Source organism: Anarrhichthys ocellatus, unplaced genomic scaffold (genome assembly GCF_004355925.1).
Source record: "Anarrhichthys ocellatus isolate YVR2014 unplaced genomic scaffold, GSC_Weel_1.0 scaffold7, whole genome shotgun sequence".
NCBI classification, from domain to species: domain Eukaryota; kingdom Metazoa; phylum Chordata; class Actinopteri; order Perciformes; family Anarhichadidae; genus Anarrhichthys; species Anarrhichthys ocellatus.
Genome location: NW_022280037.1, coordinates 9,657,671 through 9,674,508, shown reverse-complemented (window position 1 = coordinate 9,674,508; position 16,838 = coordinate 9,657,671). Strand labels below are relative to the sequence as shown.

At 44.5% G+C, this 16,838-nt stretch overlaps 1 protein-coding gene across 2 annotated transcripts in view; it reads right to left on the bottom strand.

Moving 5' to 3' along the window:
- Window positions 1-4,957: 4,957 nt before the first annotated feature.
- Window positions 4,958-16,838, bottom strand: part of ptbp1a (polypyrimidine tract binding protein 1a) — a 14,757-nt gene continuing 2,876 nt past the window's right edge. For both annotated transcript variants that reach the window (XM_031847632.1, XM_031847633.1), the window contains exons 4-16: window positions 14,592-14,652; window positions 14,215-14,387; window positions 13,716-13,862; window positions 13,348-13,539; window positions 12,981-13,091; window positions 12,623-12,803; window positions 12,013-12,090; window positions 11,647-11,804; window positions 10,209-10,242; window positions 9,082-9,174; window positions 8,615-8,831; window positions 8,250-8,327; window positions 4,958-8,070 (exon numbers count right to left, since the gene is read on the bottom strand). In XM_031847632.1, the coding sequence (XP_031703492.1) occupies window positions 7,938-8,070; window positions 8,250-8,327; window positions 8,615-8,831; window positions 9,082-9,174; window positions 10,209-10,242; window positions 11,647-11,804; window positions 12,013-12,090; window positions 12,623-12,803; window positions 12,981-13,091; window positions 13,348-13,539; window positions 13,716-13,862; window positions 14,215-14,387; window positions 14,592-14,652 (1,656 nt within the window). In that variant the 3' untranslated portion in view covers window positions 4,958-7,937. The remainder of the gene's footprint in view (window positions 8,071-8,249; window positions 8,328-8,614; window positions 8,832-9,081; window positions 9,175-10,208; window positions 10,243-11,646; window positions 11,805-12,012; window positions 12,091-12,622; window positions 12,804-12,980; window positions 13,092-13,347; window positions 13,540-13,715; window positions 13,863-14,214; window positions 14,388-14,591; window positions 14,653-16,838) is intronic.

The window sequence follows — 16,838 nt, the reverse complement described above, 5'->3', positions numbered from 1 at the left end:
CTCTCTCTCTCTCTCTCTCTCTCTCTCTCTCTCTCTCTCTCTCTCTCACTGGGATCGGGCTTTCACTGCGCCGCTGCTGCAGAAATCCTTCTTTAGATCATTAATGTCCGTCTCCGCGTTTTTCGGACAAATCGGTTCGGCGGCTCATGGGTCGTTAATTGGCTTGGTGCGAGATCCGGTAACCCCAAGGCTGTTTCAAGTCATACTGAATGGATGGAATTCACTTTCAAACTTGGTCTGCCGCGGAAGGAAGAGCGGGATTCACATGTTATTTACAAGCGCGTCGTTTGGCGGGATGCTGCGAGTGCGTCTCTCCTCTGCAAGGTCCGAAACTTTTCTCCCATTACGCGCAGCCGGAGAGATAGATGCACCACCTGGATTAGACCCCTCTCTTTCTCCAAAAAAATAAAAAAAAAATAAAAATCTGTTATAATTACACTCCAGAATTCACCCGAGGTTTGTAGTTATGTCAGCGAAATCGGTGCTCACCACAACGAGACAACGTCAAAATTGTCCGTCATATTTGTTTACCCGGATTTGTGTTGGGGATCCAGCCTTGCGCACGCTTTGTTCCGCTCCTCTCACACCGCAAATCTCTCCGCCGCCTCAAACTGCGTCCGCTTGACCTTTTTCCCCTCTTATTGCAGTTCAAACAAATACATCCACGATGCTCATTTCCGTTGTTTTCAGTCCAAAGTTATCACACAAGAACAACGAAACGGGAGCATCCTCCCCGCGCACACCGCGAGCTCTTACAGCATCTCAAATTGGTGATCCCTCCGCTGTCACTGGCTCTAATCCAATGCGACTCCAGTCTGCGGTGCGCCTCAGCTCTCTGTGCGTCACGCTGACCGGCGCAGCCAGGGAGGCCGTTAATGATTGCAGCTTCAATCCGTATACGCGCTCCCACGCAACCTCCACCTATGGCGGCAACAACACTCACCGGCACCCTGATTCGGTGTGAGTAACCTCCACCCCTCCTCTCTCCATCTCGCGCTCGCTTTTTTTTTTTTCTCTCTCTCCGCGCGGGCGGGGTCTGTAGCCGTGCCGTGCCGTGCCGCGCACCCTCTGTTGTGGCAAAAGACGCCGAGTTGAAGTCGCAACAAGCGGGGAGTCTTTTAATGCAAACGAGCCAACATATTACAAGTTCAACAAATCCTAATACAATTCCAATAAAATCCCCCGTATTACATTTCACAGATTACTTTTATAGTCAAACTTTACCCCCCTTACATCACTTTCCACCAAACAATCAAGTGGGTTGAACCACAAACAGAGCACCTCTGATTTCTTCACTAGGTCATGCTCTCCTGACTTCGTTTGAGTCAGGATAACCTTTTGGCAGAACACACGATCCGTTTACGGGAAATGTTTGGATACAAATAGGGGTGATCGATTACAATTTGTCTGGTGCTTTAATCTCTTCCTAAGAATGTTCTTATGAAACCCAGTGTGTTCAACATAAGTTATTTAAACTGTTTACTTGTGAATCCAAATGTGTTCAGCTCAATCCTAAATTATATGATGATTTTCTTCCAACACCTCCGGGGACTCAGGGTTGGCTGACTCACTGCGTCCCAGTGATAGCATACACAACCGGGGACGTTTGAAATCCTCAACGCAATGAAACTTATTGTTTGAGGAAAACTGACCCTTTTAGTTTGCTATGACATGAATTATAAATTACGGTGCGAAAACATAAATTAGGATGAAATATTACAGCTTACCGGAGAATAACTGAAAATCATAGTTTTGTTTGTGGTCGTTTACTTGTTAAGCTTATTAATCACCCTCACAGCCATCTGTGTTGACTAAAGGCGGTATATTTACATCGCAGCTGGACACGTAAAGCGCCCATAAAGTTCACTGTGGTGTTTGAAAGCCGCGGCCTGATGGATGGGCTCAGGGAGAGGGAGGAAGAGGGAGGAAGAGGGCGTCTGATGGATCGCTGGAACAGTGGAGTCATTTTCCATCAGTGTCCATTAGGCACAAAGGGCAAGCGACGGCAGCGCCGAGTCTAAAACCTGTGAGCCATAAACCTCCAGATAGCCCATGTCTGACGGAGCGCCGCCACCCCTGCTGCCTCTGTCCTGCGCGCGCGCGCGCGTACGGGCGCGTGCAGACTCCTAAATCATATCCATCTTAGGCATTTGGTCTCAGCACCGATGGAGGGAGATGCAGTAACTATATTGTTTCCACAAAGCGCTCCATCATTCTTTTTTTCCTAGCGTGTCGATAACTCTGTCAGAATGAGCTCCAGTGAGGATCAATCCACTCTCAGCAAGATGGGAATTGATTCGCAGCAAGTTCATCTGCATTCTTTAAAAAGAAAAAGCATCACCACCTTAGCAGAATGAACTGAGAGAAGAGTGTTCTGCAGTGTACAAACTCTCTCCACCGCCTTGTCTCACCCTTCAAAAATCCTAACAGGCCCGTATAATGATTTGAAACTGAACCTTTTCTGCAGCTCCAGCCTTCACATCTTCTTGTGCCTCTCGGTTGGATCCTTTATGCAAAGTGTCCTACTTTTGCCTTTTTCTTCCTGCCTGCAAAGTAATGCCTATAATTTGGGCGGCGTGAATTCAGGCAGGGAGAGAGAACCCCTGCACCCCCATAACCCAAATACAGCTGCGTGTTGTCCGCCTCTGTGGATGAATAATTCAACATCTGTCTGAGGCGTGCATATATAAACAGGTGGATCGTCTCCTCGTGGCTTTTTTTTTGTTTTTTAAGTAGAGCCACTATAGACCAAAAGACATCCTTCACCTAGGCTTCAGGCCTTTTCCCTCCCCTGCTGTCACCCTGAAAGTGAGTATAAATCTCTCGTAAACCGTGCGGCTACATTGGGTGTATCGAGATATGAAGGCCTCTAGATATGAAGTGATCCTAAATCTGAAAGGAATGTGGGTCACAGAGTCAGTGTACGGAGACATGACTCCTTAAAAGGGTGTTAAATCCTTGAATTTATAGCCGGTTAAGTCTGTGATTGCTCTGCAGTTTAACTCAAGAGAGACACATGAATTATCACCCAGCTCCAGATCTTAAAACATAAAAAAAGATGAATATATATTTTCAAGATGTTCACTAACACAGCAGCCATTCACATTCAGCCGACTTTCAAGTCTCACACATCCACATTTCTCCCCTCCCTCCCCTCGGTGACTAACTGGCTTTTGTGGGGATTGAACGCGTCACAAATGATATACAGGACGGCCTCTTGAACCACTTAGGCCCCCATTCAGTCCCCACCGGCCTCGCATTTGTGTGTGGCCTTGGCGTTTGCCAGTATTTGCTTGATTAGAGGCCGCGGTACTAATGTAAATAAATGTTGCCAGATGTGGAAGGATCCCTTGCCCCACATGGTTTCGTTTAGTCCCTTGCACACAGCGCTGGATGAAGCCGGGATCGTCCCAAGGGTCTGGATCCGGCAAAACAACTGGAGAGGTGGTGGGGTACGGTAACACGGACGACACGCTGGACTAGTTAAACGTGCAAATGTTGCAACAGAGCTCATACAGTACGGCCTCTTTCTTTGGAAAATAAACGTGTGCCCTTGCTGTACATACAGTGTCTGCCAGTTTCAGCTTCTAAAATGTGTCAACAGATAAATGTATTAAGTATACCATATTTTGTGTGCCAGTGACTTCTGGTATTTGATAATCCCCCAAAACATCACAAATCCATGTTTGGATCATCCTACTTTTGAGTTACCCTTCCACCCAATTATACAATCTCTTTGCATTTCAGTATATTCCAAAGAGGATTCTGTGCACACTGCTCTAAATTACTCTTGGTGCAGAGTGAAATACTAAGATGCTGCAAGTAAGCAAGGGTCTGAGGCATCAAAGCAGCATCAAAGAGTAAAGTTGCTGCCATAGAGTTCCCCGACTAGTCGGGATACACTGAAGATTTAAAAAAACAAAAAGTACCTGAACAACATTCAAATACATGATCTGCTCAAGAAGCTTCTTTTTGCATTCTGTAACCTGCTGTTGAGATTTCTGTCATGCTGGTAACACTCTGCAAGTATGAGACTGTATTATATTACCACCTTCAAGCATGTTTTCTGATGCGAAGCAATGAGAGAAGAGAAACAAGTGCCTTCACACCAAGTTGGACACACTATATTTAAAGACCAGTCTGCACAAACCGCTGGGATTACAGCTATCTCAGCCACAGATACAGACACCAGTGGACTCAATTCTCCTCTCATTTGTCATCCTCTCACAAGGCAAGAAGATCTGATGTTAATCCTCTCTTCCACTCTGTAGGGAAGTCGATGGAGGAAAAAAAAAATAAAGACTGTATAATGCCAGAAAGCTCAGGCAGGCACTTGAGATTAAGCCACTAACTATTGACATTGTGTGAGTGGCAGGCAAAGTCACCTCTGCTCAAGGGCCTCGGATTACCAGCAGAGAGCAAGACCTCCCCCTAGTGGCTCAGAGGGTGAACAACTAGTTTGTCATTGAGGGTTTTCCACTCGCATCCCCGAGGAACTTGGTGCTAAAGGATGTCAAATATGCCCGATAGCTTATGTTTGTGTTTATAATCTTAATTATTCATTTTAGGAGACACAGCGACTTAGTTTCCACAGCAACCTGGCTCATCTACGAGTCAGACGGACCGGCTCAACTGTAAAGGTCACAGCGGAGCGTAGGATGACGGCGGATTATTAGGAATAAATCGAGAATAGCAATTATCCAGTGTTTCACACCAAATTAACCCTCTTACCCGGTCAGCATCATAATAGTGTCTGCGAGGGATTGAGCTGAACCCAGATTAGCAGTCAAGTCAAGATGGGATGAGTACAAAGTTGGAAGTATAGTAAAAGGATTAAAAACAACCCACCAGTAGTAAACGGGATGGGAAACGGGGGAAATGTTACAAAGTGTTAACTGATACAGAGCAGCAGCTCCACAGGACAGAGCGGAAGAGACAGAAACCAAATGAGGCCGGAAAGGAGGAACAAACTAAAGATTTATTGAAGGCAGCAGAAGATGCAAGAGACAAGAACAGAATGGCAAAGGGGGGGGCACATACAGAGACACTTCTGTGTTCAGATAGGTTTAATGTCTTTGTTACAAAAGTTTTTTTTTGTTATTACAGCTCGGCAGAGCTTAATAGGTCTGTATTGTTTTATCAAAATATACATGTTTTGAACGTAAAGTGGATATAATCCAAATGATTGTGGTACAAAAACATGAATATATACAACCATCAATCCCGCTTCATACAATAACCCCACCCGCGCCCATATAAAAGAGGAGGAACATAAAAGCTTTAACAAAAAAAAGAAAAAAGAAAGGCATATAATCTTCTACACCATCAACAGCACAGCTAGGACTGTGGTTCAATTAAGCATCCGTACTAAAGCAAACTACCAAAGTAGACCCTTTGTAATGTCAATCCAAAAAAAAAAAAAAAAAAAAAGGGACACAATATACAGTATAGACTGATTACCCAAACATACTTTAACTTCATGTGACAATTGTCCAAGGCATCTGAGAAACAGACAGAAAAGGAAACTGAAGCCTTGTGTACTTGTGGAAATGTGAGGGAAAAAAATTTTTTTTTTAGAAATCACAACACTACATAACAGCAGGGGTAGAAGATACTTTGGTCCTTAACAGCAATTACCACCTGTAGCTACATGAAGCTTCGTTAAACCATGCATAATAATCTTTTACAAAAATAGAGACAGAAGTGAATCTGCATCTGGTCCAAAACTACAGTGGTCGAGGCTGTGGAGACCGGTGCTCGAGGCACGCAGGAATGAGACGACGTTTTAAGACTTCAGCGTGATGGCGCCAACTTGGACCGATCGTTGAGGAAAAGTGCACTAAAGAACCGGGCTGTGGCGTAGAGGTGGAGACAGACCGGAGCGGGTGAGGGCTAACCCACCATGTAATCCTGTTATTCTGAATTTAAGAAAAAAAAAAAAATATATATATATATATATACTGGGTTTAGGATTCGTTTTAAACACAATCCAAGACTGTTGTTACTTTCAGTTGACAAATGACTCCAAGCTGCTCTCTCACAGGTAGGTTTACCTGCAAGTAATGGGATAAAGGCATCTTCAGAGACCGGAAAGATAAAAACACCTGAACGAGAGGTAAACAAAGTCAACCGACCGGGCCGCAAAATGCTTCGGCCTCAGATTAAAAACTCAAGGCACTGCGATAATGATCAAACCCAGCCACTACGTATAGGTATCAGAGAAGCGTAGCAGTGATACACATGAAAATACTAACATTAAAAGAAAAGATAAATGAATATATAGGCGTCCACGTATAGATGAACATAATATGGTTAAATGACGCCCCAAACACCACGGCCCTGCCTGAGGAAGGACTACGTGGAGGTGGATGGGGACTGGAAGACAGGAAGGCCGGCTACAGCTCGGCCTCCTGCCACAAAACAACACCTAACAGAGCTACATCACCTAGCGAGGATATTAGGCACCTAACTGACATACATTCATAGCTTCTACAGACATATAATGGGGATATGCATACAAATCTTTAGGAAAAAAACAATTGTGTTTTAAGATGAAACTGAAGTTTGAATGAGCCACTTTCACCCCCCCATCCCCATATTTTAACAATGCTGGTACATACCACAAGGCATGAAAAAGGCATTTTGAGAGCCACGTCTTCTCCAAATAAAGCCAGAGCGATGCTTAAGGCAATCTGGTTTGGGGTAAAGGAAGGCACAAGACTGTAGATACAGATGTAAGAAAAATGCATCCTTATCGAATGACTCCAGATAGTGGTATGGATCGCCCGAAGCAATTAAGCGGGTAGTTACAAGAAGATAAAATCAAAAGAGATACTGGGATATTAATTGTTTGGTGGTCTGTGGGCCAAAACAAAATCCTTTCGTATCGAACCGTTTCTGACTGGCCAAACAGGGTCAAAGTGGCATTTCAAAAAGACACGCACACACACACACACACACACAGATATATCCACATGACTATCACAATAAAAGGAATGCTGAAGTGTGTCTTGTGTGGATACGATTCATCCACATGAGCATCTGTGGTGGAAGGTTTTTTTTCAACTTTTTTTTTTTTTTTTTAAGCGATTTGGTCTAAAGTGACAGTTCATGGGCTGCCTCTACTTCACCTCCAGTATAACACGTTTCATTGCAGAATGTTGCCCCCCTCACAGGACCCCCACTTAAGAACTAAATGATGGAACAGATTGAATTTGATGGTTTGGGTACAAAGAACCGGTCCTGACCTGGAAACAGAAATGTGCTTCGATTCTATTTACCGGTTCCTGAGCCAAATTGTGACCCACTCGTTTACATCGTCTGTCACACTGCATGTGAATAGTGTTTACATCATTACGGGCGGGACCTACCGCTTACAAGCGGAACAAAAGAGAGCAGTGATACAGGGAACTGTAATCACAAGCGGCACGGCTTCCTCCCGTGGAGAAGTCTGTCCAACTTGCGGCACGCCACAAGAACGCATGTTTTTAGAGGTCCTCGGTCCAAATCACAATGCCCAGAGTCCGCTGATGTCAGCAGGACCAACTCAAATACAGACTAGTGTAAAACCGCCAACAACCAATCTGTGTGTGGCATGAGAAAATATTCACATTTGTTTACGTGTTAATGTAAAATACCATGTATTTTAATGGTGAATTAACAGTTTTTCGACATCGTAAATCAAAAAGAAAATATGGTTTGATTGTTAACATATTTTGGTAACGTATGACAAAAATTGGAACCAGGAATCGGAAGCACAATAGATTAAATGTGATACCAAAACCTATTAACGAGGGGAATGATTAAGAATGGTGACGGGAGCAACAGTCTACAAAGAACCACAGCCATCAAGATGTAACGGTGGCCATCTCCACTGAAGGCAACCGTGACAAGAGCATTCAGATGGCGCTACACTTGGAGGGAGGGAGGAACGGCACTCAGATGGTGGACTTTGAGAAGGACACTCTGAGGTGGTGGTTCTCTCCAAGATCATGGTTGTGGAACTCAATGAGGCACTCAATTGCCTCCTCGACTGAGCCCATCTGGATCAGGGCCATCTTGCGGTCTTTCCTGTTAAATAAAAAGAGGGAACAATGTGTTCTTAAAAGGGTCAACAACTTCTGCCATTTGCTACGTTATGATTGATTTGTCTCTGTGGTCTACAAGACATGTTATTCAGACTCCAAACGACAAATAGAAGAAAGTCAAACACACATAAGGACCTAACAATTTAAGAAAATGAAACGTACTGAAAGAACTTGAAGGCCTTGACTGTAGCTCCTGAGCTGGCAAAAAGCCTCTGGAGGTCGTCCTCCACCACAGAAGGCCTGAAAGCAGAGAGAAAAACAGAGAATTTACATAAAGCTTTTATGTTCCCTTTACTTATTAGCATTTTCCTGTTTATTTACTGGTATTGTGAAACAAGAGGCTTGATTAGTTCGAAAAAAATGCACCTCTAGAGTAGCATGTTTACAAAGTTCTGTCACAACTACTTAATCCCAAGCACTAAATATAGAAAAGAATGAGTCATGACTACAAAGGAAAAAGCTTACAGCCCAAAAGCTGCTCGGGGAGAGAGTGGGAATGAAAACGAGGCTCTCGCGGCTGAACTCACGGTATGTTGGAGAGGTGGAGTGTTGCCGAGGGTGGGAAGATGTTGGAGTAATTTTTGGAGCCGGGCTTCTTGAAGCGGTGCAGCGGGGAGTTGCCGTAGTCCTTTGTGAGACCCTGGTCCTCGTGGCCTTCTCTGGGCAGCTGCACTGTGGTGTGTTTGGATGACGTCACGCGCATGGCCCGGCCATGAAGACGCTGACCGTTCAGGTGGCTCATAGCTGAGAAACATCAACAGGATTAATTAATTTCCATCCGTACCCTCCTCGATTGAGCGTCACATTTCTGGATGAACTTTCTAGAAACTTGTGGCGTCCTCATGAATGGTAAAACAAATGAAACGAGTCAACTATGAGAAAAGAAAACCTGTCCCGTGTGCTCAAAGGGCTCTACAACGTATGGTAGGATTAAGAGGAGGAAGATACACAAGATGAAAGAAAAATGACACATCTAAAAGAAAACTGTAGCTACCTAGCTGAGCCTGAGTGCTATCAGACATCTGGATCAGAGCGTTCTCCTTTTTATTAAACAGGATCTTCACTCTCATCACGTCGCCGTACACACCTGGGGAGGAAGAGGAAGGGGTCACGATACAGGTGCAACAAAGAACACAGCCTTAACAGGAGCTACATCACAGCAACAACAACTAGTTAAGCCATCACATCAGGGACAGAGATATCTATGCTGCACAAAATGACCACCGATTAATAAGTCATTCTACTCATTTTCTGTTCAATTATGCATGGGACCTCTAGAACTAGTCCTACGTAAGCCCTCTTAGGTTACAATTAGACAGATGCTCGAGAAGGGAGAGGTAGTGATTCGAAGGGGAAATCAAAGAGTAGTAAAATGAGTGGTTTGGTCGATTTGATCGCTATACATTCAAGAAAACGTTGATTACTTGAGCAACTCGAGGGCTTAATAGAGACACATGCAAGAATAAACTAAACATGCACATACCTACAGGAGAGTAACTGCAGAGGAATAATATGGCGACATAATCTGAGGGATATGTCAGCTCACAATTACTAAAAAGCAGCAGCATTTCATCTTTGTATATACTATTGCTGAGTGACTCAAGGCAACCGTAGAGAAATCTACTTAGCAAAAATGGTATTGGCTGAAATTTCATGGGTTAAGATTGGACCGTGCAGAACCAAATAAAGTGTTGACTTTTCATTCTCTTCCTGAGGGTAATACTTTAGAATTTAGATTGGCTTCCTGCCCCATTCCCAAACAAAATGATGCCTACAGTTCTATTGAGTTCGGCAACGTTTCCATTACGGGGCTGTACTCTTTGAAGATGAAAACAACGTTTGTTGCCCCTGGACAGTAAACCATCTGCTGTTAAAAATAAAATGCTGCAGCTTTGTGCGGTGTTCTCACCTTACTTTCCTCACACAAACCCACAACAACCAAAAACAGGTCATACAAACCCCCAAAAACAAACAAGACACCCCCACCCTTCATAGCCCTGTAGCTAGATGACGAGCCATCAGGGGTCAAAAAACACAAAGCCAACAACATGAGACAAGACATGCCCACCTTGCCAGGTAACAGTAGTAATAAAAAAAGGAGATGAAAGGATGATAACGTACCGAAAAGAATAAAGAGGCAGTGTGGCGTAACGCTCTTTAGAGACAGCAGGGGGAGTAGCGGGGCCAAAGGGGGATAGGGAACAGGGGAAAAGAGACGGAGCGGAGGACAGTGGAGTGGAGTCGGGACATGTCCGCAGGCCACAGGCAGCGAGGTCCACAGGAAGGCCACAGTACCATGGAGGAAGGAGAGGCATGAGGGACGAAGAGAATGAAGAGAGGAGGAGAGGATTCAAAGAGCATGAGAGTGAGAGAGAGAGAGAGAGAGAGAGAGAGAGAGGAGGAAGATGAGAAAAGAGATGAGGATGTAGAGGAAAGACAGAGGACAATGGAGGGCCAGATGATGACAAAAACCAGGGAGAGACCAATGGAGGTGCCAATGTTGTGTTTTTTTGTTGAGTTTAAATTTGTGGGTGGTGACCAAATTGGGGCATGATGGATTGGGTGGTTGTAGTAGTGATAGAGGAGTGGCAGAGGGGGGGGAGGACAGAGGGAACAATTGGTTGTGGGGCGTGCAGTCAGTTGGCAAGAGTTGAGGTGGGGGGGGGGGGGGGGGGGGAAAAAACAAAGAGGGAGAGGGGGACAGAGAAAGGAGAGAGAGAAAAAAGGAAGTAAAAAAACAAGGTCAGTATACACAAAGAAATGTAGTGCTTCAGACAGTAGAACTGGCTAAATTAAAATGCACTGTCACTATGGGAACACTAGGAGAAAAAGAAGAGAAAAAAAAGATTAACAATGAAATACAGAAAAAGGCAGAGACAATATGTACTTTGAATTACAGGCTACGTTTGTTTTATTCTAATGTAACTAAATAATCGAAACAGTCAACTCTGAATGTCAACTACCAGCTGATCTTTAAAGTAGCATGCTTAACGTGATGACTACATAACTACAGTAAATGTAATGAGTGCGACAGACTACCAATACAGTTTACACACTATATAAGAAAATAACCTAAATCCAGGCATGTTTCTTTACAAAATACGAAGAAAAAAGTAATATTGTCTCTCCAACAACTCAAGAATGATTTCAACTAATGGACAAAAATGAAGATATGAAATGGTAGGTTTAAAAAAAAAAAAAAAAAAAAAAAAAAAAAGAAGTTAGTGTTTTGAATAAACTTAAAATTCACAGTGAGCAAAGTGGCAGGTCAGAAATGCAGCAGGTTTGGTCAAACACAGAGAGGTCCTGAAAGAGAAGAGGTTTGACTCCAAACCCCTTTTCATTAAAAACTGTGGTACGGGTACTCCAACTCTGGTCACATGGAGGTGGTGGGGAATGAGAGGGGGGGAGGAGGGGGCGCAACCAATGCAGCGCTTATACAAATGGATCCAGGTGAACCGTAGTGTAAACAAATGGCACCGTAACACTTTAACGTTTCTCAGCACTGTACTGACAGAGACAGAGCGTACAGCTGTTTAGGCCTAGTGAGTGTACTGACCTCAGGGTTCAGATTGCTGACCAACAACACATGGTGTCCCACAGCGGCACCGAACCCGGTCAGGCCGAGCCGGCTAGCGGCTGCCGCGGCAGCAGCCATGCCGCCGTGGCTCACGCCCAGGGACGCCAGGGCACCAGGCATACCGGGCATTGACAACCCTAAGAGGAACAAAATATTAATTTCATTGATATGTCACCATTACTTGCTGCTTTCTACACACTGAAGAGATCTTGTAAAAAAAGGAGAAAATACTGGGGAATATATTCAGCATGTTCACGTCAAGGCCAATTACACACCACATGTAGCGGGCAAATATTTGGATAAGAGATACAGGGTAGCGTGGTAAAATAAAGTTTGTGTACGGACCTGACTGCTGGATGGCGAAGGCTTGAGGGAAGCCATGAGCTGCACCATAAGGAGAGGCTGAGATCAGGCCCGGTGCAGCTGGGACAAGAAGCAAAAGAAATGGAACAAAAATAAGAACAAAGACTTCTTCCCCCAGGTGCCCCCAGGGTTCTTCAAGTTTAATTTAAGACCTTTTTTTAAATACCACTTAAAATTCTCCGCTTCCTTGGCCCCGATCTGTTCATCCAGGTTCGTTGTTAAAATTACACTTGTTCGTCGCCTCCAACGTTAGCTTGTTAGTAGCAAGGTGCGAGGCATTTTCTTTTCTTCCCTGACAACTGACGCTCATGCACACTCCATGGTCAAGAGCGTAAAGCAATAACCCGACGTTAACAATACGCGCATCGTCTTATAACATCTAAGTCACACCAAACAAAAGTAAACTGTATGAATGTGACGCATAAAAGATTTTATACATTTGATAGTTATTTATGATGTTACGGTATTCATCTAATACTACAAAAGGTAAGTTAGAACTTACTTTCAAAGCCTTATTTTGACAATATAAAATGCAATGCTTTTATTAAGACCCCACGCGTACCATGTTCTTCAAATCATGCCCCAATCTTACCAAATGCAGCAGCTGCCATGGTCTGGTGGTCCAGCGAGGCCTGTGAGTCTGCAGTGGGGAGATCTGGACGGGTGTAATCCCGGCTCTTGTCGTTGTTGTACTTGACATTGAGGCTGGTGAGCTTGGAGAAGCTGATTCTCAGGGTACAGCAGGCATTGTAGATGTTCTGTCCATCCAGAGACTGAGACAGATATTGGGAGATTTAGACTTAAGATAACTGTGTGATGCGTTTTAAATACAGTTTCATTAGTCGCTCCCACGATGTTTACACGGAACTGAATCTCAATCCAACTGCAAAAGGGGTGGCAACAACGTCAGACTGAAACATGACAAAGATTATTAGATGTACCAGTCTTACCAGTTTGGCGTGCTGAGCCGTCATGCCATCGGCATACTGGATCAGAGCCTGGAATTGGTTGTTCTTGGTGAATGTGATGATCTTCAGCACAGTGCCGAACTTAGAGAAAATCTGGAGGTGGAGACAGAACGATTAGGGGTGAAATCAACACATCTTTTGTTGATTTGTAGCACTGCCACACATCAACACATCTTTTGTTGATTTGTAGCACTGCCACACGCTTGGCTGCAATCCGCATCCTCACTACTAGATGTCGCCAAATCCTACACACTCGCCCTTTAAGACTAAAAAGGGACTGGTAAGCCTATAATATGTGCGAAACAACTAGATAACTGTAGTTCAAACAAATAACAAAAAGGGTGTGTACCTGGTGAAGTACATCCAGGGTGACGGGGTAGAAGAGGTTTTCCACAATGACTCTGAGTACAGGGCTCTGGGAGCCTAATCCTCCTCCTCCTCCTCCTCCTCCTCCCATGCTAGCCACATCTGCTGGAATGGCCATGCCCCCCATCCCACCGCCATGCAGAGCATTGACTGCCTGCAGAGCTGCCTGAGCACGCTGAAGAAAAATAGGAACTTCTTAGCATGGATGAAGAAAAGTATGCAGTAATAAATGAACGAGTGATTGTAGGTGATACGGTTTTGTTCACGGCAATTGCCATATTTAGACAACACCATAACTTAGTATCTAGCCATGACTACAACGGTATTTTGAGCCTAAAGTGTGTCACTTACCACTTGGTTGGGGGAGTTGTCGGTCTTCAGCTCCTTATGAGTCGAGTATTGCATGTAGATGGGGTGGTTTCTGATGACGGGGGTTACAGAGGAGTAGTAGCTCACCATCGTCTGTGCACACTCCTCGCTGGTCATTTCTAAGAATGCCTGCAGCGGAGGACCAGAGAAATGCATTTCATTTGACACGGTACCACACTAAGGCAATGTTTATTAAGCGTAAGCGTAAATAATCAGGTGTCCTATGACCATTTTCTACTACCCATCTCCATCTACGTTTAGCCAAATCTCATTTGACATCTTTATTGGTTTTGAAACATAACAGCAGGTAATAGAAAACGGGAGATAACAACAAGGATTTGACAAAAGGGTCAGTCAAAGTTTTCACATCAGGACAGAGGGCTAGAAAGCTCTCTGGTCCCAGCCCCTAAAGAGAGGTTTCACCCAGGAGGGCGAGTCACACGGGTTTGGCGAGAACACCTGCATATACATCGGTCCTTACCTGGTTTTTCCCCTTCAGCATCAGCAAATTAGTGACCTTCCCAAAGGGCAGTCCCAGGCCGATAACTTCAGCCTCATTTATGTCGTTGGGCAGCTTGCGTACGTGGACCACACGTGACGGAACACCAGGACTGCGCACGTCACCTTTGAATTTTTTGCTGTCGTTGCCATTGGCTGCAAAGAAAAGAAAAACAGACGCAGATACAATCAGGGAGGGAACAGAGGGCTCTGGTTCTTCTTGAATAATGGATTGATCGTCATGGCAACGCAAACCAACAAACGCCAAAGCACTTCAATAAAACAAAAAAAACAAAAAAACAAAAAAAAAAGGATTCAACCCTCCATGGCAACCCCCCCCCCCCCCCCACACACACTTACCTGAGCTCATGATATAGGGCCCGTTGGCTATGCAGGAAGAAAAGAGTTCGTCGGATCCCCTCTGCAAAGAGAGAAAGAGAGACAACAATGGTTCACTTCAGTGCATTCACTAACGAGGGCACAGCGTAGCAGGTGGAGAGCACGGCGCTCATATTACCGAGCCATTGTGTGATACAGCAGGAAGTAATCTGATAACCAAAAGAGGATTGAGCAAGCTCGCTGGAGAAGAACCCCACCTTCCCCACTGGAAAGGATCAAATGACCCAGCTTGTCAGCAAGGATATTTGACTCCTCATCATAACCATGTCTTCCCGTACCATTTTTAATATTGTTCCCCAACAGTAATTTCTAGTTCCAGACCGTAGCCACAGTCAAAAGGAGCCATTATTTCTGACTGTGGGGTAATGTGCCAAATTATCAATTTATAAACGCCAATCACACTCATGGAGAAAAGGCTACTATTCAACATGAAGCATAGAAGTCAGCAGCAAAATCTTAGCTTGACAGCAGCTGTCAGTCGGTGCAACCTATCTTCTCATAATTCAGTATTAGGAGGAAGGATAACACACCAAAAGCCCTCTGGATTGGAAGACAAGATGGGGAGACTCCTAGTCCACACTAGATTACTGTCTGCTGAGACAGCCTCGTCTGTCCCCTCTTGCTCTCTCTAGTAGATATAAAGTGCTGTTTCGTGGCTGTTCTCATGGTTGTGTGTGTGTGAGATGAAGTACAGCAGTCACAAGAAGTGGCTCAGCAGCCTGAGCTCTACAACACTCTACAATGAATGTCCTGTTCCAGCTGAGACTAGGGGCATTGTTACACGGCAGCGCACACGCATATGGAGCCCCGAGGACTCTCTCGGAGTTGAAGTGTCCTGGAGCGCTTTAACGACAACCAGTCATGCAGGTTTGCTAGAATTCTACTCTACCTTGTGAATCTTGGCCTTTAATTATGCACGGTGGTGGGGGGTTACTGCAAAGTCTACTCAAAAGGCGGGAACAAGGTGATCCGAGAGAACACTTTTAACGGGCGGTGTCGGGTACAGAGTTAGTTGCCATGAGAGCACAACACTGTACGCAGTAGAATAAACTACCCTTTGACTTCTAGATGGTTGGGCTGAGTCGCTCACTCTCACTCTGTGGCCCACAGAAACAGGGTCTGCCATCTAAATTCAGCAAGAAACATTCCTATGCCTACTTAACTGCGGCTTCGGGATGAGGGGCCCTCCTACTTTGGCAAATGTATGTAAATGGTATGCATACATGGTATGGCAGGCAAATACTGAGCTAAGATTACAAGAGGTAAAAAAGGACAAAGTCTGACAAGACAAGAGGAAAAAAGACTTTCAAGTTTGTTTGTTTTTAAATGGGAGGGACCAGTTAACTCACACCTAATGGCAAAAATAAGAATGCCAAACGACAAGTGGCGTGTTCTAGTTGGGAGGGAAATGTAGAAAAACATTTTTTGCTTTTTGTCTGCCATGAGAAATGAAGGAAGTGGCTCCAGCCTGACTCCATGCTTGTGGGCGGGCAATGTCACATTGTCAGTCAGGAGACCGACTCCAAACAGGAAGAGCAGCATAATCAGGCCTGCTTCCAGGGTTTGGCTAAACTTCCTCTTGGGGACTGATGGTTACTGTTCCATGGCAGGACTCTCTCCCCCCCATACTTCCTCATTCTAAAAATAATCACAGAGCTAAGACAGTGTAGTACAGAGCAGAAACATCAAAGTCACATAAAAATCAGAGGACTGTGTAACAAATGAATGCAGAATATAACTACCGCTTTTGGAGTGAGTGCAGTGCAGCACAAAGTTAATTTACAAAGCTAAAAAAAAAAATGTAAAAAAAATTAAAAATTTAAAAAAAATAAATAATAAAAAAAAAAAAAAGCATATAACTGGTTTACTCAAGTCTACTCCAGCACCGGGCCAAACCCACATTTCCAACGAAAATCCGCTAAATGAGTATCGACATGTTCACATCCTTTGTTTCCATGGGATGTTGACAATATAATAGTATCCTTCAGTTAGGAGACGATGACACATTACTGGCCAACATGCTGAAACCGATGAGCAGCTTCCTCTCAACAACAATTGCAGTGGCCTACCGTTGTATTATTTTAAAAAGGGGAACATGGACTGCGGGCAATTTCCCTGCACACCTGGTTTGCACTGCATCAAAGCAGGAGGAAAAATAACACGGGCTCTTAAAGCATTTAGGAGCCTTATTTTGGAATCTGTTGGGGG